This window comes from Haliaeetus leucocephalus, unplaced genomic scaffold (assembly GCF_000737465.1).
Source record: "Haliaeetus leucocephalus isolate CR32 unplaced genomic scaffold, Haliaeetus_leucocephalus-4.0 Scaffold795, whole genome shotgun sequence".
Taxonomy (NCBI): domain Eukaryota; kingdom Metazoa; phylum Chordata; class Aves; order Accipitriformes; family Accipitridae; genus Haliaeetus; species Haliaeetus leucocephalus.
In genome coordinates, this window is record NW_010973231.1 from 2,623,379 (window position 1) to 2,649,332 (window position 25,954).

A 25,954-nucleotide genomic window follows, 5' to 3' on the forward strand; every position below is an offset into this window, starting at 1 on the left:
AGGATTCAAACACCTACAATTACAACATTAGATTTGTTTTTTTCCCTCCAGAATCCATTACTGACTGCATTACGAGTACTTAACCATAAGCTTTCTCAGCATACAAGAGGCAAAACTGTTTTCATAATGATTTTAATTCTCCAATGTTAAAGTATTCAAGACCAGCTAGTCTAACATAGTTCACTGGCTGCACAGTAAAGTACTGTGGTACCTTGTAATAGAAACCTGAAGCTCTATTGACTGTGCAGTTTGAAAAAAACAAGAAGTATTTTCAGATACTTTTTAATCAAGTAAAAGTGGGTAGAGACCAGCCTGTATAAAAGAAAGTGTGTTTAAATTTGCTGTTTGGACTTTGCACAGTGAAGTTTTACAATATTAACAGGAAAACTGCTATGAAATGATTCATATGATCACAATCAAGGAATGTAAAAAACTACAGGGAAAAAATGAAATTTAAGCCAAACTGCTCATGATTAAACATTGGTCCTCATTATTGAAACACATGAAATGAATCATCTCAGGAATACTGAAACTTTAATCTTACAACAGAAGACAGTAACTGCACAGAGTAGATGTTAAGCAAATGATGTAATGTAACAAGAGCTTTACAAAAGAAAACAGCAGCCATGTATATCTTGTGGAAAAAAAGAATACTAAGTGTATGAAACAGTTAATACTATGGATGTGTCAACAGTTCCTCAAAATTAACAGGAAGTTTACATTCTGCTAGGGCTTACAAAATACTATTCATGGTAGTTAAAGATAAAACACAAACCAACAGCTGGTTGCCTGACATATGAATAGATACAAGATACCCAAGCCTGCAGCATTTAGCTTAACACAGAAAATGATCTTACATGCGTACATCCCATTATGTTCTATGAATAGATTGTAGTGCTGTATAGAAAAACAGATCCAAAGCAGCAGTTTAGCAGAAAGTGAGGACAGGCCCATGAAAGAGAACTTAGGCAACACACAAGACTTTCAGACTCTCAAGGGAATTCATAAAGTTTCTGCCAGACAGAGATTTATTGCCCATTTACAAAGAACAAATGGTAATTACAAGACAAATATAATAATTAAACATACAAGCTCTGGAATTGTACAAAGATACTAATTTCTTGTGGTTGAGATGCATTGTTAAAAACAGTGCTAGCTGAAGGGAACTTTGCAAAGATACAGTGGAATCTCCTGCAGTTACAAGGGGACGTGACTAAACAGGTAAGACACAGATTCACCATTGTGTGTTCTTCGAATTGCCTCAGCCAGGATCATGGAAATGTCAATAAACTGAAAGAAAAATCATGAAGATAAATTTTGTGGGATGCCAAGAACAATAAACTATACAGTTTATAAACATATGAACAAACATTCAATTTACCATTGTGCTCCCTTACCTCTTCTAGGAAGTAAAAATAACATTAAAGCACTAGTCCAATTCACATATACATCAGAACTGCATTAATACAAACTCAAAAACTGAGTAAGAAAGCATTGAATAAGATTGCTGCACAGGCATACTGCTGAACACTTCTGGTGCAGGGCATGTTGTCAAAAAGAAACTATTCTAGCCATCAGATGGCAGTGTCCACTTGACACAAATACGGTTTAAGTATACCTTTTAAGAGCTTGCCTTGTCTCATTAAATACCAAATAAATATTAAGCTTTTTAAAAATTCAATGTTGCATTAAAAACCACAATCTTTTATGCTTTCCTCCACTCTGTACTAAGGAAAAACTCCAAAAGGGACACGTGACTTCCCAGAACAATCTCATGTAAAAGCTACTGCGGTAAGTCAGCTTTGTATTTTCAGTTTGGTTTTTGAAAAGAAACGTAGGTCACTGTTACCTTGAGCATTTTCATTAGTGTATTTTCAAAAATAATAAAAAAAGAGAAGTTGTCTAAGGTTTCTGTGGCATCCACAATAACATAACTAACTTAAGTTCCTATATTCGAACATTGTATGATTAATATTGATCAAAAAAAACCCAGAAAAAACCTGAGCCAATTTTACATTTGCCACTCTTTCAGTCAGGCATACTCAATCTGTTGCAAATACAAAATACTTTGCAATACTCTACTGTACTACGTGAATCCCCTTAAAACAGTTCTTTGGCATGTTTTAGCAAGATGTTCTGCAAGCACTGTATTTTAGAATATTATTTTCCTCTCAAGGCACAAATTCTAGCATCAGTGAACAGTAAAAATACAAATCCAGAGTTTAAACAGATGACACAAAACCACCACTGTACCTGAATTTTTGGGCAGTGTTTCATTTTCTCTTCTTGGGGGATTGTATTAGTTACCACAACAGCCTCAAATGATGCATTATTAATCCGAGAAATAGCAGGACCAGAAAAGATGCCATGAGTAAGAATGGCATAAACTTTAGTGGCTCCAGCAGATATTAACCTAATAGAACACGAAGGAAAAGCATGCTGTGATGCATGTTTACATACATGGCTATGGATGAAGCCAGATACAAATCTCTAAAATACATTTTACACACAAATTCCTCCTGCAAGCTACAGGATGACACAAATATCTACAAAATAATTCAGAGAATTTTAAGCTTTTTCAGGTTATACAAATAAGTCTCACAAAAAAAAAAACAAAACAAACTTCTAATTAAATAAAAAACTTCTTATCAGTAGCAGTGATACTAATCTAAAACGCTGCACTTTTGACCATATCAGCACAACATACAACTGAATTCCAGTACAAGTTTTCTACCAGGCAAAAATGAAGTAGGTTGGATGGCAGTATTCATAACTCTGTTGTGCCTCCATTATTGTCCACCTTTATTTTCATTTGCAATTCAAACAATTCTGCTTGGAAAGAGTTTCTGAAGAAGTGTTAATGATTAAAAGCCTAGCTTGCTGCAAGGTTGTGGGAAGACATGCTGCTGATCCAGGCGCACAGTGAAATGATGCAGCACAGGAGAAAAAAAAAAATAATCAAAGAACTAGAACACCTTGTAAATGAGTCAGAATCCTTAATTTGGTTTTGACTGGCCTCTCTGCCTCCAGACGCTCAGCTATGTCCTAGCTGCCTTTCCAGTCTTACAAACTGAGGCCCCGAAGAGTGGTATTTTATCAGGTCATAGCATAAGCACAGTAAGATAGGAAGAAAGACAAAACCACAGAAACACCACCTCATTTTGAATGACTCAACAGAATCAAGGTTTTCTGGGAATTCTCAGCATTATATTTAGTAGCTGCAACCTACAAGGAAGATGCACTACAACAGGGTGAGTGTGTACTTAAACAAGTTGATCTGCTGTATCTGAAAATATATTTCTTAGTTCATCTGCTTGATATGTATCTAGGTTGCTGAGATAAAAAGAGGTCTAAAAAGTATTTTGGTGAGCAAGTCTAATTAAGCACAAAGTACATCCCACCTAGCTTCGGCATTAATGAAAAGCACTACTTCATACCAAGAACATGACATAAGGCAGCATCACTCAAGCAAAAGCATCTTTCTTAGTGAACACTGCAGATACATTGAAGGTTTCTGATGGTTTTAGAATTTGTTCTACAGAAATCTACTGTAGGTAAATAAAGAAGTGCTTCTTTCATAACACAAAAGAAATAAAGGCCTCTTTTTTGACAGGGATTAACTTCCTCTATACACAGGAGTATAAAAAAAAAAAACCACCACACAAAACCAAAACATTGGCTACGCAGTTTGTGACTTTGATCTGCAAAGGGCACAGCCCAGAAGCACACTTTGGGGTCTGATACAGATTAGCATGCAGATAGCAAACAACTGCACATCTCTTTGAAAAATTCCACCAAATTTCCATCAAAGTGAAAAGAAACGCAAGACTGTATGAATCCCTCTACCACAAGTTTTGACATCCTTTTTATCTAGATGCAAACAGCAAGCCTGCAACTAAAGCCTGTAAACTCACAGGATGATCTTTACTTCAAACCACAAACAGTAATGTCTAGCTCACTTAAGCTTCACCCTGTTGCTTTGACACCATTTCCCACAGCATTCTCCGGGAGAAACTAGCTGCTCATGGCTTGGGTGGGTGTACTCTTTGCTGGGTAAGAAACTGGCTGGATGGACAAGCCCAGAGAGTGGTGGTGGAGTTAAATCCAGTTGGCAGCTGGTCACAAGTGGTGTTCCCCAGGGCTCAGTACTGGGGCCAGTTCTGTTTAATGTCTTTATCAACGATCTGGATGAGGGGATCAAGTGCACCCTCAGTAAGTTTGCAGATGACACCAAGTTGGGTGGGAGTGTTGATCTGCTCGAGGGTAGGAAGGGTCTCCAGAGGGATCTGGACAGGCTGGATCGATGGGACGAGGCCAATTGTATGAAGTTCAACAAGGCTCAGTACCGGGTCCTGCACTTGGGTCACAACAACCCCATGCAAAGCTACAGGCTTGGGGAAGAGTGGCTGGAAAGCTGCCTGATGGAAAAGGACCTGGGGGTGTTGGCTGACAGCTGGCTAATTATGAGCCAGCAGTGTGCCCAGGTGGCCACGAAGACCAAGAGCATCCTGGCTTGTATCAGAAACAGTGTGGCCAGCAGGAGTAGGGCAGTGATCCTCCCCCTATACTGGGGGGGGATGTACCTCAAATACTGTGTTCAGTTTCGGGCCCCTCACTACAAGAAAGACATGGAGGTGCTGGAGCGTGTCCAGAGAAGGGCAACGAAGATGGTGAAGGCTCTAGAGTGCAAGTCTTATGAGGAGCAGCTGAGGGAACTGGAGTTGTTTCACCTGGAGAAAAGGAGGCTCAGGGGAGAGCTTCTCACTCTCTACAACTACCTGAAAGGAGGTTGTAGCAAGGTGGGTGTGAGTCTTCTCCCAAATAACATGATAGGACAAGAGGAAATAGCCTCAAGTTGTGCCAGGGGAGGTTTAGATTGGATATTAGGAACAATTTCTTCACCAAAAGGGTTGTCAAGCACTGGAACAGGCTGCCCAGGGCAGTGGTGGAGTCACCATCTCTGGAGGTATTTAAAAGATGTGTAGATGTAGCACTTAGGGACGTGGTTTAGTGGTAGACTTGGCAGTGCTAGGTTAACAGCTGGACTTAATCTTAGAATCATTTAGGTTGGAAAGGACCTTTATGATTCAAACGGAGTCAGGCAGGAAGTACCACATGGACCTGTTTTGGATGCAAGACTATTTGATACTCTCATAGTGTCTACAAATATATTGGACAGGAATATAAATTCAAAGTGTTCTTAACTGAGACATACTAGCTTTAGAAAGGATTACATCCAAGACTAGCAATGCTACAGTAAATATTCACCAACATCTATTTAAAACATTCCCATGTCTTGCTCCTCAGCAGATCTTTCCCACTTCCAATGTGCACTACTTACAATCATATGGGAGTAGGCTTTGCTATAAACAATATCAAAATACCAGATCTTTGAATGGAAGATTTAAAACCTCAGGGCTCTGGCCAAATTTAGATTGTAGTCCTTGACCTCCCAAACTGAAGTTGGTAGCACATTTGGATATGAGTGGACAGGCAGGAGCATTTAAGTCCAGTGTTGCTCAACTGTAATACCTCCCATTTGTTCTTAATGAATTTCAGTCCATTTCTGCAATTTGTCAAGATGATTTTGAAGCTAGAGTTACTGCCACACATACAGAGTTGTGAAGCTACAGCAATAGGAAGAATGAATCATTTCAGGAATCAGCAATTTTTTTAATGGATATAGACATTACCAAAGTTCAGTGCAGTCAATAATGCCAACTTCTGTGGAAAAACCCCTACTACTACCCTGAAATGTACTAGCATAAAGCCAGCTGGAAAACCACAAAGTAATCCTTTCTACTTAGCACTGCTAGGGCCTCAGGTAAGATAGTGGGTCTACATTCACACACTCCACTTCAAGAAGTGGACCAACTGGAAAGAATCCAGTTGAATTGGATGAATCTGGGATCAACAACTGAGCAGAAGTCTAGAAACTAGGTGGAAAGACTGAATAAACTGAAGTTACTTAGTTTAGAGGGGAATGAGAACACTCTTCAACTAACTTCCAGACAAAACACAGGAAAACTTCTTCTCACCTCCTCAGAGGAAAAGGACAAGTAGTTTTATACTGAAGATGTACATTAAAGATTAATGTTAAACACACATTGAACACTGGGGAGAAAATACTTTCCTATGTTAAATCTAGTAAAGCTTTGTGAAATATTGCCTAAGGAGAGTGGAAAGACTCCATGATGAGGTTTAAGAAGAGAACAATTTTTTGTCTGTTGTTTCTGCCTTGGAACTGAAAAATGCACTAGACGACCCAAGTCCCTTCCAAGTATATGACTTTTTATTTATTCCATCCTCTTCCTAAATACAGATAATATATTTCTGTAAATATTTTCTCAGTTCCACGTTCTAAGAAGGATGCAGCTTGATCACAGGACTGTGACCTATAGACTCAAGGATCAGAGTGACTTCATGCTACCAAGGTCAGGTTGGGTTATAAGCATGCAGGACGCACGAACTGCATTCATTGGCTGTCTGCAGGCTACAGTACAGCAAGACAATGGGCCAGTTCATAATAATACTTACTTTTCTGCTGCATGACATATCGTGCCACATGTGTCAGCCATGTCATCGACAAGAATTGCTACTCTGTCTTTCACGTCACCAACCAAGACCATTCTGTCCACTTCATTTGCCTTCTTTCTTTCCTTATGAATGAGAGCAAATTCCACATTCAGTCTGTCAGCAATTGAAGTAACCCTAAGTTACAGGAAGAAATACACCTCATTTAGAGAGTTATTTTAAAAGAAAGAACACAGCCATACCCATGTATTTATCATAAAACACAGTTTTTATGTTTCCTGGCTTTCAAATTGCCACAGCACAAACTTTTGCAAGTAATGAGACAGGTTAGAAACAATCTTAATTCACTGCTAATAAATACAACCAGAGAGTCTTAAGCTATACTCCAGAAATTGATTTTTTTATTGAATTGACTTTGGTTTTCTATCATTAAGTACCTGACTTTGAAAACATTTCAGCTATTCACAAGCTTTTAAGCTGCTGCAAGACCTAATCACACTAGATAATGTAAGGTAGAGGGAGCCTCAATTCTAAGCCTATAGCAGTGTGCACTTTAACATCCTAACTGAAAATACCATTGCAGGAATGTAAAACCAAACCAAAGGGAAAACCCAAACAAGTTAATAGTGATTAATAATTCTTTTAGCAGTACTTGACTAGTAATCAAGTAGCTTACTTCATTAGTAATTCCCTTAGCAATACATCTCCTTGCCAAAGATCTTTTAAAACTATTCAGGTGACCTCTGGTGGCCAAACCTCCAGTAACAAACTTAATTTGTTACAGACTTCTTTCTGATTGCTTTTTTTCAGGTTTTTTAAGTATACCAGAGCTGGTAGGTATAAAGACACAGGAATAAACAATACTATTCTTCTTCTATGCTGGCACAACCTTGTAGCCTGTCTTTTTAGAATACATTTAGAATGTTGTTAACAAGGTTATTAACACGCACAGTTAATAGAGAATACAGTTTTGTTTGTTTACTACTTAAATATGAAGGAGTTGTTAGTTACTATATTTCAACAGCTGGGCAATAAACAAAAACCCCAAATGTTTTAGCATTTTTTGTGAACAATAGTGTAATTTCATAGCAAGTCTCAATACCTCAGAGGCATTAAGATGCCTTGTTTCAGTCACAGAATTTAATCAGCTGGGAAAAAAACCCCCACCAAGCAAACAGTAACAAACAAAAAAGCATTCAGATATTTTAAATGAGTGCAAGAACATGTATTTTTAGAAAAATTTCTTTAATGCTTACCGATTTAAATTTTAAGACAAACTTTCTTCACATTCTATTCGCTTTTCATTAACCCAAGTATTATTTAAGGTCTACATGTTTTAAATGGAAGGGCCAGACCATTTTCTTTACATTACATGACTGGAGGTGAAGGAGCAGCTCTGAATTTATTGAAAGCAACATCTTCCTCTACTTCACCAGCAACTGCTTGGTTGCGTTACAATAGAAAGGTACCAAAGACAGACTACCTATCTATGTTAAATACAGTGAGAGTGATTCTCAAAAAATAAACTCTTGTGATCAACTTGATAATATAAAAATATTTGGTAGGGGAAAAAATGCTGTCTTCTGACTTGAATTCTAAGCAAAGGCTGTATTTTGTTTCAAAAACATAACAAAAAACCCAAGCAAAATAAAAAAAAAAACCAAACCCAAAAACCAACTGTGAAAACAAGTGTCCAGATAGGAACAAACAAAGAAATTTAGTTGATTGAGTTATCTGAATTTTAAAATGCTTTCTATAGTTTATATTCTTCACATCTTTAACCCGATTAATCTAAACAGGAACAACTATGGTGTTCTCATCAGTCTCATTTCCCTACTAATTATTAGAACACAAATACTCACAACAGACCCAAGGACTTCCAGTTAAAATCAAATTACAACAGTCTTTCACATTTTTCCCCATACTACATTCCAAACATTTAAATTACTCTGGGCTTACAGGATTCTTACTTCATTTGTCTTTGTTCCCATTCAGTTTTGTAGCAGCAGCATGACCAAGAAAACGTGCATTTCACCTCAATGGCATGCTTTATCACCTCACCAGCCAGCGTGCTTCTGAGCTTTTGCATTAGTTTATACTGAATAGATAGCAAATAAAAGATAGTCCGCTAAATGAGTAACGCATGCTGCAAATGAAGAAACACTCCAGTGAACTAACTTTTCCATTTTCACCTTTTGCCACTCAACCCAAAACTTCACTCCCTTTTCCTAGTATTCACAGTGCACAACTTGGGGTCAATAGGTATATAGCTGGAATGCAATAACATAAAGAAAAAAACCCCCATGACTCAAGCAAGCTCTTACCTAAATGCCAGCAGGTACACTGGGGATAGGCCATACGCTTTGACAGAGAAGGGAAACTTAGGCAATTCCAGAGCGAAGCAGGAAGAGGTGCAGCAACTGGACTAAGGAAGCAAGTAGCAGGAAAAATCTCTTCCCTCCTGTGGAGGGATTCAGCTAATGAGGCCATATCCAGGGAGAGAGAAAAAGATTTTCTTTAGAGTATAGAAAGCTCCTGGATGTTTTCAAGCATGACCAACACTGGAAGAACTAGTTGTTCTATTTTTACAATGCAGTTGGATTCATCAGTGATGTACCCTGTATCTTGCACAGTCCATAGAAGAAAAATGACAACTAGATAAACTAGTTCATTAACCACTAACTATATGGAAAACTAAGAGTTTTAGGCTTGTATAGTACCTTTTTGCACCACCTGCATCAGGTGAGACTATGATACAGTTTCTCCACTCCAGAATGTTCTCTTTAATCCACTGCAGCACTGCAGGTTCTGCATACAGGTTATCTACTGGAATGTCAAAGAATCCCTAGTCCGAAAGAGAAAGAGTTTCATGAATATATGTTTATGTCTTACCTGGAATGAAGACACAGGGAAAGAATCAAGCCTTTGCCTTTCATGTATGGTAGAACTTTAATTAGTATTTTACACTCACCTAATTCTGCCCTCTGATATTAGTATAAAATGCAGCAGAGGTTAGACAAATATTAAGGTCTCTCAAAATCTCACCCAAGAGTAGTGAAATAAAGAACAGCTGTTCTCAAATTATATAAAAATCAGAAAAGAAGATCCATCTTCAGGCACTCAAGGAAATTCATGCATGTAAAAATCTCTCAAAAAATCCAGGGAGTAATAAATACTCCCACAAATTTCAACTGCTTGACATGAATGGTAGTATTTCAATGTGGGGAAGATTCACGTTAGTATTACTTGAGCAGGAAAAATGGAATCTTTCTTTTTGTGCAAGTTCCAATTACAAGAAATCTCTGTTAGACCACAAATGAAACTGCTTTTTATTTGCATGACAGCCATCTAGCATAATAGGGAATCCTGATTAAACAGAATACCAGAACTGGAAGAGAAGGTATTTTCTAGAAAAAAACAAGATATCTTGAAGAGAAGTACACAAGAGAATGACAAATGATGTCTGCTCTGTGTCCGAGGAAAGAGTTTTGCGATTTGCTATATTCAGCAGTAAGCCAGCTAAGGATTGCCAGCCACCATCTCCACTTCTCTTAAGAGAATATTGTCTTCTTGGCTATAACAACAAAACTATATAGGGCAATACTATAATCTCTGACTAGGCCAAGATTAAGAGAATTTGCCCCAAACCAGTATATTTTATGTTCTGAGAACTCTTACCCTAGACCTGGCAAATTCCACTGAAGCCTCCAACACACAAGTATTTGAAGTGCCTGCAAAATCACCCCATAAAAATCAAGTCTGGTCTCTTTCAAAAAGGGAATTTAATTAGAAACAGGTACTGAGACTTTCTCTGAACCCTGAGAATTACACTTCTGTACATAGCCTTTCAAAACAATGAGAAAAAACAAAGAATTAATATTAGCCTTTCACATTAATTCAGTAGAGACCCTAGGCACAGTTAGTAAGAACTGATAGTTACCTGGATCTGAGAAGCATGCAAGTCCATGGTGATGATGTGGTCAGCCCCTGCAACTGACAGCATGTTGGCAACAAGTTTTGCAGAGATTGGAGCACGACTCTAAGGAATAAAGCACAAATGTTTAAATTTTAAAAAGATTTCAACTAGATGCAAGGAGTCAGAAAATGAGCTGCTTTTATTGATTTTTCCTTTAGAGTATTTGGAATCTAGATATGAAGCGCTGCAGAACTTTTGCCAAACTGGCCTGTCAATAGCTGATCTTGCTACTAGGGTTTTGAAACTCAGCAAAACATGTAGGAATATCTAAATCAGCTTGAACAGTGTGCCTAATAACACTTTGTAGTAATTAGACTGACTTAGAAGCAGATAAAACTGGGGATATATTTTTCCAATTCTTCTGTTTAAAACTTCCAGCTAGCTTTTCTATAGGAGAAAGACACACAATCTCCATTTCTCTATGTCACTACCCTACATTAACATCCAAGTCTCAAGCAACTATTCTGTTCTAAAAAAAAATTGCCAAAAACGAAGACTGAAGGCAGAGTGAACCCAGCTTTTGAAAACACTGCTTTAAAACAAAGTTAGCATCAAGCATTTCTTCATGATACAGTAAAGCTTGTAACAGATCCATGTTGGCAGGGGTCTTCCACCCTGGCCTATTTATTTACTCTTTTTTGCTAATTCCGGCTTAATTGTTGGATGCAATTAGGAGTCTAGAATTCCCAAAAGGGACGGGGGGATGAAAAAAACAGAGAAGTGGAAAGAACAAGAGAGCAGCAAAAATCTAATTAGCAAAGTTAATGCCACGGTCAAGAGCTTTTTAAAAGTGACAAGGATGCAGAACAAACAGCAACATAAAAAAAAGAAGATGGAAAATCATGACTGGAGGATACCTCACATTTCTTTTGAGCAACTCCAAAGTTTCTTCAGTTTTTTAAGCTCTGAAAAAAGCTATGTTGCCCTAGACAGCTTTCTCTGTAACAGAAGTACTAAACAAAACCTCCTGTTTTCTTTTTGCCAATCTTTAAATAAGGCTAATAGCTGGCAATAACATTAGCGTGAAGGCAGAACTGCTATTCAGAGGTTCCATCTCGCTGTCAGGCTCTGGTTTTTGCTGGCACAGTATTCTCTTCAGCTACATCTCTTTATCAAACAGCCTCATTTAGCCTCCTTAGGAACCCCCTCTCGCTCCACCCCATACACACAATTACAGAGTATCTCTGCTCTCCTTCCACTGATGCTCAAGGGCATAACCCAAAATAAGCTGAAACACTGCCAATTTAACCCAGATACTTTTCTGTCTGTGTCATATCAAGCAGCCAGTATTTTCTTCAAAACTTTTGCTAATTTAGGTGGAAACGGCATTTCTCTGTTTTAACCTGCAGATGGCCAACATACTTCCAGAAAAGAAACTGAGATATTGCAGTCTTTCTTATAGCTGGATCAAGTTTATCACCATTATTACAGAAATTCTTTGTTTTGAAAACCATCCCTTTTGGTTTTTGTGTTTCACAGAACATCACCACCATTTGGTCTGTGTGAGATACACAGACGATATATGCAACAGCCAGCACTTCCCCAGATCTCTGCAATTCAGATGCATGTACCTTCCATAAGAGTTTGCTACCATTAGCGCTTCAGCATGGATGATTTTCCAGTTACCGAGGACTATGCTGCTTCTCATTTAAGTTCAGTTCTGTAAGGTCCAAGTCGGCCTAAGCTTTCTGGATATTTCCAGAAATATACACTTCCACCACTTCCCTTGTGTTGCACACCGGGACTTGTCTGAACCCACAGCAGCCAGATGAGGCAGCTCAAATGGAAGAGAAGAGAAAAGAAGATGGCAAACCCAGACCACCCCCTCCAGTAGAAACAAGCAACTAGTTCAGGCTAGCTGCTAAAGGCAAATTACATTCTTCCCAGAATGTGGTTTGCCACTTCCACTCCATCCAGTATACTGAATTTTGCTTTTATTTTTTTCCATTTCTGTTCAATGTGAATACCACTTAGCTTGTTTCATGTATCAATATCATGAGTATCACCATCACAAAAAAACCAAAATACTTTCCTGCATCAAATACTAATGTATACGTTACCAGTTGGTACTTCTTTCAGCTGCTGGCCTTGCAGGCTGCCTTCCCAGAAGGAAGAACTTGAAGGTTTTACCACTAGGTAACTTGTTTTAGCAGACATGCACACATCAGATTGCCTACGTGTTGGTGGACAGAGGGTCTTGCAAGGAAAGATAGCCAGACACCAATACCTGTTTCTCAAGAATGGGCTAATAGGAGATTAAGACAAATGAAGTTTGCAGCTATCTGACAGTTTCCTTTACACAAAACTGTGCATTAAAAGAAAACACACGACATGTTCAAAAGGATTTAAGATTTGATTGCTTGCATAGAAAATAAGTTTTGTGCTACAATATGATCCAAATTGAAGATTATTTTAAAATCAAAGGAAGTATATTCATGGGAACCTCAGATAACCTGGCCTCTTTATTCAGAAACTTGGATGACAAAGGTAGATGAGAACTCAAGATTTTCTTTATCTTGGAGTTTGTAAGGTTTGCTTCTGATCAGAGAGGCAAGAACACAAAAGAGATTCACAGTATTCATTGTTCCATTCTTTGACACAATTTGAGGTTAGTTTCAGAATTATTAGTGTGAAACGCAACATTACATTATGTACAGAAACTAAATTGTAAAAAAAATCACTAAGTTTTTAGTTCCTAAGCAAATTCCCCACTTACATATAACAAGTTATATAAATGATTTCTTCCTTTGTGATGCATTACAAATTTATTCACAATTCTTAAAATTACCACAGGTGAGCTGGGGGAATCCACAAAGCTAATATAAGCAACCTCACAAGAGTAAGTATGCAAAGGACACATAGCTGAAAGTAAGAGCTGTCCATCAAGATTAAAGCTCTGTTGCCTTTAAGCATCTTATTACATTGTCTTGCTCAAAATGCATCACATGCATAGTGAACAAAAAAAAAAAAAAAAAAAAAAATCCAAAAAACCCCAAAGATTTATAACTGGAACTGTCACTTCCAAGAAAGCCAGTTGTGAAGCGTATGGATACTGAATGTTCACTAATGTATTACCTAAATTTATCGTTTCAAAAATGAGATATGCTTTGAAGCTTCAGAAGTTGACAGCCATTATCTTGAACGTCCAGATAAATTTTTAACTAGAAGCTAGGAGTTTTCTAGTAGCAAATTATTCCACAGGATTACTGTCATGGCCTAGGTGAAACACAACTGAAATCAAGAAGTGAAACTGAAAATGTTCCCAGTTATACATAATGTAACCCAGTAAGTTTCACCCTTTAAGGCCATATTAATGGAAATGCATAGCGTTAGATTAAAAAAAAAAAAGGATACCTACCCAACGCTCCACGGACCCCTTCTACAAATCAAAAAAACAAAGTTACATGAGCTGTAGAACACCAAACTCACCTGTCACTCTACTTCTAACTTATCTCAAGGCATCTCTGTAGCACCTACATAAATGTGTCCTGCCCACGGCTTAGTAGGTTAGCATAATTAGAGGATGCATAAATGCAACTATGGCCGAAGCACAGATACACCTGAGCTAATTTTAAATTAGCTACCTTGTGTATCAGAAGTATTCTAGTTTATGGCAGCACTTGATTGCATCCAAATTAATTTACCAGCTTTTCTATGATTCTTAGCAAGCCTTTTTTTTTTCTTAAACCTCTGTTTCTCATTTAAAGCTAGTCCAGGTTTAATGCTAAAAATTCCAGAGTGGATTACACAGGCCTTGTTCAGAATATGATTTTTTTATTGCAAGGCCCTTTCCTTGAATAAATAAATCAAGGGCACTTTCATTGTTCTCAGCGATCATAACTGCAACAGAGGCATGAAGAATAGGGGGTTATTTCAAGCAGCAAGGACTCAGTTTATTTAGTACTTTATGGATTAAAGTCAACAACTCAAATTCAAACCAGAAAACAGCATCCAGCTAGTGAAGATTATACTGCTTCAGTTCATAGTCAAGCAAACTACAGCAAAATCTTTCACCAGAGCGAAGAAAAATCGGTGTATAACTGTAGGAAGAAAATGGCTGGCACTTTACTGACACTTCAGGCAGCATACAAAGCTTGTGCACTCAACGTGGGTCAAAGACCAAGCGATGTGATGCAATCCAACAGCAGGAGGGAAGATCTCCCTGTCAATAAGCTGCCCAATGTTGACAGCTATATTATAGCTTATTTTGCAACATGGAGGTCAACTACCAAGGTTAATTTCCAAAGATGGCAAACATTTTCTCAATTGCAAAAAAGGGGTTAAAAAAAAAAAAAAAAAAAGACATGGCTTGCCTAGAATTGGAGGAGGACTCAGTGACGTCCAGAGAAGAGTCTGGAACAATGCTCAAAATCTCTGTTAATCAAAATCACTTTCCTTGGCTACCCATCTTCAGATGGCATTTCCAGAAGACAAAATGCTCCTGGGCGGCACGCTGGGCCACCACACTGTGGGTTTTAAGTGTCTCTTGGAAGTCTGCCACATGGATTTTGGGTGCCCTTGACAAGGCATAGCCTAGATGCATGGAAAACTTGGGACAAACTCATCCTTTTCCCACACCAAAAATTTAAAGGATGGTCCAACAGAATCTTCCAATATGAATTTGGAAAACAAAACATAGCGAGATGCTTTCCTTCCCTTTCAACAAAGTGTTTATTGCTTCCCTTTCAAGCTTTTTTGATAAAAAAGTTTTTCAGCTCTCCTGATCAAGGGAGAGCACTTTTCAATACGAAACACAGCAAAAATGAAGTTCCAAAGGATGCAGGGGAAGAACAGGGAGCTACTAACTCCTGAATTCCATTTTTGGAAGTATAACAAGTGGGTCTTGATAATATTAGTATGGTGTTAGAGAGCCTGCACTTAAAAGAATGAGTATACCGGAAAAAAAACTTTTCTGTATTTAGTTTTGTTCTCAGACATCACAGGCTGAGCATTACACATTTTGTAATATCTGCTATTATTTTTAGCTTCTGCATTACTTCTCAGTCCTGTTATGTTTTAATATAAAAGAATGTAAACAACAGAAGGCTTTCAGGATGGTTTGCTTGGTCCCCAAAGGGAAAGGGAGTGGGCAGTCCATTTATGGGAAGTATCGGAGAGGGGCAATTTTCCAAAAAGACAACCATTGCAATTCAATCTTAAAAGCCAATTTCACATTTATTCTTTTTAGTTCTATTCAAGTGAGTTTAAATAAAAGTAACATTCACATAACATATTAGAAGTTTTTTTGTATATATAGTAGAGATAGGAAAGTTTAGTTCTGTCTTTTTTAAAATCAACCTTGCTTGCCACAGCGTTTGTTACTGTGTTATCAACTTGGCTGAACTGGTATATTCATCAGTTATGGCAGACCAAATTCAGGAAAAGGGCACTACGATCAGAAGAATATGGGGTTTCCATATAATTTTTGGTCTGCATCAATAAAAATAATTATAACAGATATAAAAACTTTTTTAAAATCTGATTTGCACATAAAATAATGTTTTTATTGATTACTGTTATGCATGGCAGATTTAATCAGTTCCTTCCATTTGGCTCTCTGTTTAACCATACAGGGTAAAACCCACCTACGAATGGTTACAGCACTTCAAATTTAGGATTTAATTCCATGCAATTAAAACGTTTAAAAGGCTGTACTCTCTTCATATATAGTGGTAAAAAAATAAATTAAAAAGCAGCTAGAAAAAGCAGGAAAAACAGTCCCACAAGGTGAGGTTTGCTAGCAGAGTATTCTGCCATATACTACGCACATAGGATGTACCTACTTTTACGAACTGAAGGTGTGTCAATTATCAAAACACATTCACCTATACATGAAATAATTGAATATTTTAACAAAAAAGGATGAAAAAAGCAAATCTTTCAAATCACTTAAATGTTTATGAACATATGTTTCATCTCCAAAAATTTCAAGTGAACAAGCTGAAAAAAAGCCTTCTGAAATTACACAGTTCTTACCTACCTTGTCTTTCTTATCTTGCCTGGCATATGGAAAACATGGAATTACGGCAGTCACTCTGGAGGATGACGCAATCTTGCAAGCATTGATCATGATGAGCAGTTCCATTAAGTTGTCATTTATTTCTCCACAGCCACTCTGGATTATATACACATCTTCTCCTCTCACACTTTCACCAATCTCTACACTGAAAGAGCAGGGGATGACCGGTTAAACATTTGAAATACTGGAAAAGTATTATTAAAGAATAGAAAAAACCAGTTGTTTTAACAAGCTTTCATAGGTTTATCCCAATTTAGAATAAGATTTTTATTTTTTTTTACAGCGATTTGGGTAACTGTCACCTTGATACAAAGTCTATTTCAATATAAGCCAGTCTAAAATTTACTCCGGCCTAAATATGTTCTTCATAAGGTCAGCACCAACCAACATGTAATTATGCCTATAGCACTGATGCAGCTTACATTGTTATTAGATTTGATACTACTTTTTTTGGTTTAGTCTGTATATTCTGTGTCCTTGCCATCTCCCAAGGAGATGGCCATTTGAAGAATAACCTAGATCGTAAGTACAGAAACAACAGAGCCAACTTTAGAGCACTAAATACTACCTACAACAAAATACCTACTTAAAAGGGCAAATATTTTTCTATGATAATTAAGATGTTACTAAATTCAAGAAACTACTGCATTTTAGAAGAAAGAAGTATCAAGCCACACCCCAAAAACAGAAGTCTGGTTATAATTGACACCATGGTGTCCAAGTAAAGTAATTTTTAAAAAAGAGAAAATGTTAGAGAAAAGCTAAGAGGCTGCTCATCAGCAGCTCACCATGACTCAGCAACCCTCATTTTGTGTCAGTTGTTCTATTTGCTCTAACTGTGCTTACATGCTTTGGTTCCTTATGATAGTATCTAAGAGTTATTTTATTCTTCCACAGGCAAATTCTGGCACTGATCACGGCTCACACGACAGAATTCAAAAATTAAATAGAGCGTATAAATCAACAGGAAAATTAAAACAAATCACTTGAATGTGGATTCTTTTTCCATTCTAGACCCAAGCAAGAGAAATCTACTGTTGAACCACACTAACTTTTCACACCTGTTACTCCAAAACCTATACATAAAAACAGCACACTAACCATCTTTCCCTGGATCCATGCACAACGTACAAGAAACATACAGACTTCCTGAATAATGAGGCAATCAGACCTTTCAAACCCATGCTCTACTAAGTTAGTCTTAATAAACGCTAAAATATCTTGGGCCCTTATTTAAAAAGGCTGCACCTCTACCCAAGCCACAAATAAGCAAAAGCTTCTAGCTGGAAAACATCCAAACGGGCCAGATGTGGGTAGAATAGTTTCTCTGATGGGTCCTTCAACGCTGAGGCTTATTCTAGGCAAATACAGTCTGAACAACTTTCGTTGATCAGCTTTCAGGGTGCTGTGTAAGACTCATTAGCTTTCTGTAGCTACAAATCACAGAAAGGAATTTACTGCTTAAAAACCATCTTAATGATATGCAAACATTTGATTTATTACCATCAAGATAGTTGAGTCCATGGTCTCAGCTCCCCTAATCGACTCCTCTGCAGTCCCAAACAAGCTATAAAAAGATCCTGTCTTCATTTTTGTCCTTAATTTTGCCTAAGGATGCTACTAGCAGGATTTCTTAAGGCCAAAACCAAGCAAACCGTCTAGCAAACACCAGGATCTCGAAGGACAGAGGTGGTCAGGGACAGTGTCATCTGCAGGTATGTCAATGTTAATCCAGGAAACCTTCTGGAGACTTTCATCGTGGCACAGAGACACAATATTTTGGTCACATAACTGTTACTTCCCTTTCCAAGTTTTTGATCAACAAAATAGGGCTGTTCAGAGAAAACTGTTTTGATCAAAATATTTTCTTAGTTTGTTTTCCCTTTTGGAGCTGAAACGTTTTGGTCGACATAACTTAAGTTCAGCAAGACACTAAGTATATTCCATAATTGGAATAGGTCCAAAAAAGACCACCACCACATGCAAAAGCTCTATGGCACCTCTTTCAACCCAAGACTGCGAAGTTACACTCCAGTTCTGGAAATTAACCTAGGAGCCATTACAAAGGAGAAGAAAGTAGAGAAAGACCAAGAAGAAAACACCACCAATTTTCAGGGGAGAATGTTATTGATGTGACAAAGGAGGGCAGAATAAGATTTTAGTACTTGGTGGGGGGGAGGGGAAGTAAGCACTACTTTCACAGACACATTAAGTAATAGGAAAAAAACTTTGATGAATGACAAAAATGCATGATCTTAATGTTCATTATATACACGAAGAACACTGAATTGAACACTCAGAGTTGTTTTGCTCCTTTAAAAAACAGCCATTTCTAAGCACACTGCTAAGAAATAATAGGTTCACAAGGTCAGGGAATATACTTTGAGATAAATATAGATCTGGTTAATACAATGGACCTGAAGTGATGCTTCTTCCATTGCATTAACCACTATCTTCTCAATGACCTTGGGCTAGCAATAACTTTTTCATCTTGTAAACAACTTAGAAAATGAAAATGCTGCTACTTTCTCTCTTGGTGCATTTGAAAAAAATTTGGTTATGCTTTTCAGGCCAGAATGACATACTTATTTGGCACACAGAAATGTGAATGTATGTGTATATGTATATAGAAATACTTTTTCTACTGGACACTGAAGTTATGTGCAGACTAAAATAAATCAAGCTTAAATTAATACTTGCATAGCACTCAGGAGTAACCCAGCTAAAGGTACCAGAGACTAGTGTAATGTAATTATTGCACAGAGATCTTCTCCCAATCAAGTGGAGACAGCTGTGCAACCGATCACTATCTCTTACCATCCACCTTCTCAAAGATTGGTATTGAGAGGTACTGTGTAGACTCAACCAACAGACACAGAGGGTTTGGGTGGGTTTTTTTTGGGGGTGGGGTGTTTGGGGGGTTTTTTGGTGTCATCGTGTCCGCCCCCCCCCCTTCAGCTACAAACAGGCAAACAGTAAGAGACTATAAACTACAGTATCAGACATCTGAAGTATTGTACCTCAAATATCTATTAGAGAACACTAAGCTAACAGCAGTCAAACTTTGTGACAGTTATTTTATCAACATTACTACTAAATTCCGATTAGACCATCGATATCATGACCTAATTAACTGTTTGGGGGGTTATTTAAACAATTTCACATAGTGAGGACACAGAGGAAGGACACAAGACCCAGCTCAAGATTACAAACTCTGTTTGTTTTATGCAATTTAATCAAATTCAGCTATTTGGTAACACTCAGTTTAAATAAACTCCTCATTGAAGAGTCAACAGAACCTGTACATTAAAAGCCCTGACAGCACACAATTGTGTTTTAAAGTAAAAAATAATAGAAATTAATAGCTCACAAAAGTAATTAACTTTGAGCCAGTTGCTTGGAATCCACAAGCACAAGGCTCTAGCTGGGAAAGATACACTTAAGACAGGACATGATGAAAACCAAGTCTGAGTGTTGATATCTCCCTTCACCTTGCAAAAGCTGATTTGAGAGCTCAATTAGTAAGTAGCAACTTGGACAGACTAATTACCATGAAATTAAGGATAAGGCTCAAAATCCACTTACATTACAAACATATTTCAATGGCTGAAGCATCCATTAAGTGAAACTCAAAATCAGGAGTAACAGCAGGCTGAGCTCCTTCTGAGCTAGATTTATAGTACACTCCCAGCAGAGCTTATAGAGATGGGAATTTTAAATTTGTACATCCTAACTAAAAAAAAAAAAGCAACACAGTTGTGGGGAAGCAAGGGAATAAGTATGCAGAGCCCAACTAAAATGGTAAATAATGTAAATTTGTAAATTCATAACTAGGATCCTGCTCAAATCATGCACTTAAAAGGACTTTATGTACCTTTTTAAATAATTACAACAGATTAAGTTTCCAGCCATGCTTACAAGAAGAGTTCTCAAGCAATTTAGGTGCCAATACAGCAGATGTGTAGTTCAGGCACTTTTAATAACCAGAGAAGAGGCCAAAACTTAAGGTCTAGAGTCCTCATACAGTGTGCAAAAAGAATCAATATCTCAAAAGTGATCAAAAAAATCCACATGCTGAATTTGCAATTCATTGAAATCCAGCCAATGGAAAGCACTAAGCAGAGGGCTGTGTTTGACCTCTTACCTTTGGGAACACATTTTGCAGAGTAAAGTCTTTTAACACAAGACCTCCAACTTACTGGGCAAATATTTCGACTGCCGTGATGTTGTATGACAAAATGGGTACCAGCAAAGCCCAAAGCAACAAAGAAACAAGAAAAATGCCAGGGTTGGTTTTAAGTCTATAGGTAACGCCGTACCTCCTGGCACCCATGGTCTTCCCTCAACTCTAGGCTCTTCCACTTTGATTAACAGCTCCAAGACCAACCCCCAACTAGATCTTCACTGACAACTGCCCCATCCTAATGGTGGGCACTGTCATGGTAAGCACCACAGGACGGGAAATACCGTCTTACCCTCCACCATGGCTCACAGTCTGACATCGCAAGAGGAAAACACCTTCACTCAAGCAGGTCTGGGTTGAGCCACGTGCAGTCTGAAAGGAACCTTCAGAAATTTGGAAACAAAGGTCTAACAAGCCTGAGCACGTGCAGAGAGTCTTCAAAGGCCGAGTATCAAACTCTGCAGCTAGGGACGTGCGAGATTGTCAGCCATTATTCACACGGGTTGTTTTTTGTTTTTAGATTTCAAGCATTTAGCAGCTACTTAAAGGTAAAACGTGCACAGTATACAGCAAGGTCAAAGTGGAAGTCTCAAACCAAAAGCTTTGAAGCTTTTTGGGGCCTTTTCCGATTCAGAGCAATGAACAGTGTGATAAATGGCCGTATTTGCTGCATCTTCAGTTCCCTATATAAACAAAACACATACAACATGCAATCCGGAAACAATTTTTATCTCCTTCAACCAAGCTGGCAAAATGTGTTTCTCCAGTCTCCCCCTGCTCACAACAAGGTAAGTAAGTGAGCAGGTAACGAGGGAAATGGCTGCCTCCGCTGCCGCGGGCAGAGCACAACCACCCTGGTTGCCAATCACTCACTCAGAGGCTGGGCAGTCTGAAGAGACACTTCGCATCCCAGCAGGTCCCTAATCCCTGCCACCTTCAGCTGACTGAACACCAGCTTATCACCTGAGCTTGCTTACTCCATGATTAGGGGTCTGCAAACACCATAACCATCTACACCAATAAGGGTGATACAGCTCCTGGCCCCTGCAGCAGCTGAACCCAAAGGAACCAGGGTACAGGAGATGTAGTGAGGTCATCCCTCATCCAAGACAACTGCAGTAGAAGAGTTGAAGGATGCTGAAGGGGAGATGGGACAGAAATGTTACAGCCCAGTGCTGAATTGTACAGCACTGATACCAGAGTTTCCAGGTTTGTTCCTGTTTTTTTCAATTATTTACTTCATAGAACAAACTATCTTCATTACGCCACTTTGTGTGAAATAGAGACTCACATCCATCCTTGTAAGAATTCTCCAAGGAACTACCAGCTATTTTTTCCCTATCTTCCAAGATTAAATTTCAGTCCAAGATAACAGTTTTATTTATTTACTTACAAACAAATGGCCCTCATAACAACACAGCTTTTCCCATACAGCGGACAATGTCCCTTTGCAGTCAACCCGTATTTTCATCTGTAAAAGCTGAGCAACATACACTTCAGTCAGTGTTTCTGAAACAACCCATCTTCAGCAGCTAAATAAGGCTGCGGATAGGCAGCCTCCAAATTCACATGTGCCAGGCAGGACTTCAATTCCCTTTCTCATGGATCAGTCGATGTATTTCAGCCAGTGAATCTGACAGGAAGAAGCAAGGAAACTCACAGGAATGGGTGGGAGCACTAACTTCTTCCACTGGGAGAGATGTGTGTAAGAGGATGCATATATGACTCCAGTTTCTCCATTTTGAGAATAACACGTATTTCAAGGACAGTTAAAATAAACAGTGTTTAGAAAAGCAAACATATCATATATTGTAAGAAAATGTTTATTTAAGAAGTGATGTACATTCAACGATAATTTTTTTAATCAGCTGACTCAGCAAAAATACCTGCACTTGGATTTAATTGTGTATCAACTATAATTAAATGCCACCTCAGTGTATCTGGAAACAATTTTGTGAAAAATTTCAGAGCAGTTAATATCTGTACACTTCTGTTACATGTCTGTCAACCAGAGTTTCACGATGCTGAGGCTACAACAGCCATGCCTGTTTAAGGACTTCCATTCCTTCCCTCTTCCTCCAGCCTGCCAAATTCTGCTGATGACAGTTGCTTGTGGGGTTTGAAGATGATAAACTGAGCCCCCACTGCAGCCCTAACTTTTTGCCAGATAAGTGAGAAGGTGGTACCACCCAAGCTCCTACCATGACACTGTGGCTGGCACTGCAGTGACACACAAGCTTTGAATACTAAACAGAGTTATCTTCCACAACCAGGTTATTATTGAGGAGCTCTCTCCCTGCTTTAGTTAGGGTTGCTTGATTTTGGTAGTCAGCTAAAGGAAAGCATTTCCATACAGTTTAGATGGAAGGAGAAAAAAAAATGGGCCAGTGGTCAAGTCTACCAGCAATTTATCTCACTTCCTCTAGCACAGACTAGATTTCTCAGTTACAGACCTGCAAGAATACTGAATACCTAAATCAGAAGAGAACAGGGATATTGCCAGATATGCTAGTCTCAGTATAAATCAAAAAGAGAAACTTTTCCCACTTTAAGCGTCCTGGAATTGGGAACATACCTGACCATTTAGTCACAGTGCTTGTCAGTGGTGGTCCTATCCCCGGCTAACCTCAGGGTACAGCTTTCATTTCTCAAACCCGCTTACATCTGCTAAGGATTGGGACTGAGACCTAAAACCTGTTTGAGTGGAAATATAATGCAAAATACTTTGTGACTCTTCCCTCCACTCTATTCTGCAAGCCAAACTCACTGCAGTTCTCAAGTAAAGGGTTTCCAGCTAGGACCCTCTGACAAGGATTTAAGCCTGGAGCTGCACACATTTATCAATTTACACATAATTTACATTTAAGAGAATGCAGCAAACAGCAAAACAGAGTTTTTAACGAAGGTGAATCTTCTCTGCAACTTGCTAACTTAACAGATCTGACAAAGCAAGAGTTTGTTGACCCTCAGGCCCAGGCTTATCTGTTTGCACAGGGGTTTGCCCGAGTGCCATTGGGAAGGTTTAAGGTTCTTTGAGCATTTTAACTATCAGGTTCTAGTATTCTGCAATACTGCAAAGGTATTTCGTAATGTCAATACACTTGTTTATAAATTTAAAAATGCAACAAAAATAAGGAAAAAAAAGACTGTTCTGGATTATCTTTATATAGGAAGAAATACATTTTTGCTTACATACACACACAGAGAAACTTTGCCATACAGACTGAAAATCCAGATGCCTCAGGATAGGACCACTGCAGCATAAATAAACTACAGCTAAAGGTGATATGATAATTTCAAATACATTGAGGAATTCTCTTATTACTGTTGCTGATTTTTTTTATCATGAATATCAGTCTACAAAACTGGAAGGCCAACATCCTGAAATAAGTTGCTAAGGATATTGAAAAGATTACCCACTTAAAACATTATATAGTGGGTACAACTGTACTCGCTGAAGGGGAAACAAGAACTTAATTTTAGAATCTCAAAAGTATGAAGTCGTAAAAAAGAAAACAAAAGCAAACACTGAAAGATTTACAGTGTTAAGGCATTTTAAGTTCAAGAAAAAAAAAAAAAGAAGACAACGTCAGTCTAGCAGTGTTGCAACAGAAGCAACCAGAAATAATGTTTAGATCAGATACATTCCTCATATCTATACCACACTACATCCCTACTTGGCTAAGAAAATAAACTGGCACTACTAGATTAGCCAAACCACTGACATGCTGCAGTCACCACTACCTACTTGTTTAATGGCAGAGGCCAATATTGCACACCTGGAAAAATAAGTGGAAGGATAGATTAGAGAGTATTGTATCCTGAAGCCTAGAATTTAATTAGCTTACCTCATGAAATAAATATGCAAACTTTGGAGATAAATTTCTACCTTGGATGAAATCTAAATCGATTAATCTCTGCTTAAAACACAGCAAACAGCAGAACTAAAGATAAGTGTCCCTGGAGAACAAACATTAAAAAAAATTAGACATAAGTTAGCAATTAAGTCATGCAACCAAATACACAAATTAAGTTTTATCATGCAGAAAAGAGATCAAAGAGCAATAAAGTGAGTATGGGGTTGGAAAGACTTGACAGAAGAGTTAAACCTTCATTTAATCAGGAGTGAATAGGAGGGTTAGAGTGTGCAAACATTAGGTTGCATAAACACCAATGGAAGAGGGTTTACAGTAATGCCAGTGAGCATAACTAGAACAAGAGCAATTAAACTGAGAATGCAAAAACATAGACAGAATAGAAAGACAAGCTTTGTGAGAGCAATTTTAGAATACACCATGTTAATCTTTCAAAGGAAGCAATGAAAACACGCTTGTTCGGGAGATTCAGAACAAGAGCAGATGATAAAAATAAACATACAATAGCCTCAGAGACTAGCCAGCTACTTACGGTCGGGAACTTGTGTCTCAGAAGCAGCTGGCAGCCTAGTCTCATACACCTATACAGAAAAGCAGTTGCACAGTCGTACCAGCTCACGGGACGAGCATATAGCTGTCACCTCAACTTAAAATTCTTCGTCAAAAACGGGTAAATAAAACAGGTGGGTCAGAAAGCTAAGACGGCAAACTAATGAAGGGAGGCAATAATAGTACAAAAAGCCCTGGCAAGCGCGTTCGCTGAGAACCAAGGAGAGCCAGCCGTCCTCGGGGTTTCACGCGGGATTTTTTGCGCCGTTACCAGAGTCGCTTTCTGCATTTGGCTGGCCAGGACCCCACGGCGCCGGCACTTTCAGCAGTCGGCCAAGGCAGTCACAGCAGCGGTATGACCCTCACGCAGGACTGAAGCGTGATTTGACCCGGGCTCGCTTCTTTTTCAAGCGTTTAAGGCACCACCATCATCATCACCACCCTGCGCTAACACCCCCTCACCTACGGAACGGCCGCACACGAAACGGAGAGGATTTCGCCTTTTCGGCGGTAAAGCTGAGGTAATGCGGGACGCCCCCCCCGCCGCGTACCTGGTCTCCTGGTTGCTGAACTTCTTGGTGACCACCTTGCCCAGCTCCAGCCCGAGGCGGTCCGCCACCCGCTGGGAGAGGTCGTGGTGGGAGCTGCCGCTGAACAGCACGATGTTCGGCATGGCGAGGGGGCAGAGAGAGCGCAGGGGACCCCGGGCGCGGAGTCAAATAAGCGGCGCGGCGCGGCGCGGCGGGCCCGCCTCCGCCCTGCCGCCGGGAGCGAGGAGGGGCTGGCGGGGCCGCAGGTATGGCCGGCCGCCGTTCGCC

The 25,954-nt window shown here is 38.9% G+C and overlaps 1 protein-coding gene across 3 annotated transcripts; it reads right to left on the reverse strand.

Annotated features, from left to right (window-relative positions):
- Positions 1-1,010: 1,010 nt before the first annotated feature.
- On the reverse strand, positions 1,011-25,834 carry PRPS2 (phosphoribosyl pyrophosphate synthetase 2). Of its 3 annotated transcripts, none has more exons than XM_010581567.1 (8): positions 25,688-25,834; positions 16,491-16,674; positions 13,869-13,886; positions 10,475-10,573; positions 9,255-9,379; positions 6,538-6,711; positions 2,254-2,413; positions 1,011-1,290 (listed from the first exon to the last, which is right to left on the reverse strand). In XM_010581567.1, exons 1-8 carry the CDS (start codon positions 25,807-25,809, stop codon positions 1,198-1,200), a joined length of 975 nt encoding a protein of 324 aa, XP_010579869.1. In that variant the 5' UTR covers positions 25,810-25,834; the 3' UTR covers positions 1,011-1,197. The 3 variants fall into 3 exon arrangements, with proteins under 3 accessions (XP_010579869.1, XP_010579868.1, XP_010579871.1); XM_010581566.1 differs by having other exon boundaries at positions 13,869-13,889; XM_010581569.1 differs by lacking the exon at positions 13,869-13,886.
- Positions 25,835-25,954: the final 120 nt, after the last annotated feature.

Excerpts from the sequence above, each read along its gene's own strand:
- PRPS2 (XM_010581566.1), bottom strand. The coding sequence starts at position 25,809 with ATGCCGAACATCGTGCTGTTCAGCGGCAGCTCCCACCACGACCTCTCC. Across the intron at positions 16,675-25,687 it reads TTCAGCAACCAGGAGACCAG|TGTAGAGATTGGTGAAAGTG; the intron begins GTACGCGGCGGG and ends CTGCTCTTTCAG. Across the intron at positions 10,574-13,868 it reads AGGGGTCCGTGGAGCGTTGG|AGTCGTGCTCCAATCTCTGC; the intron begins GTAGGTATCCTT and ends TTTATTCCTTAG.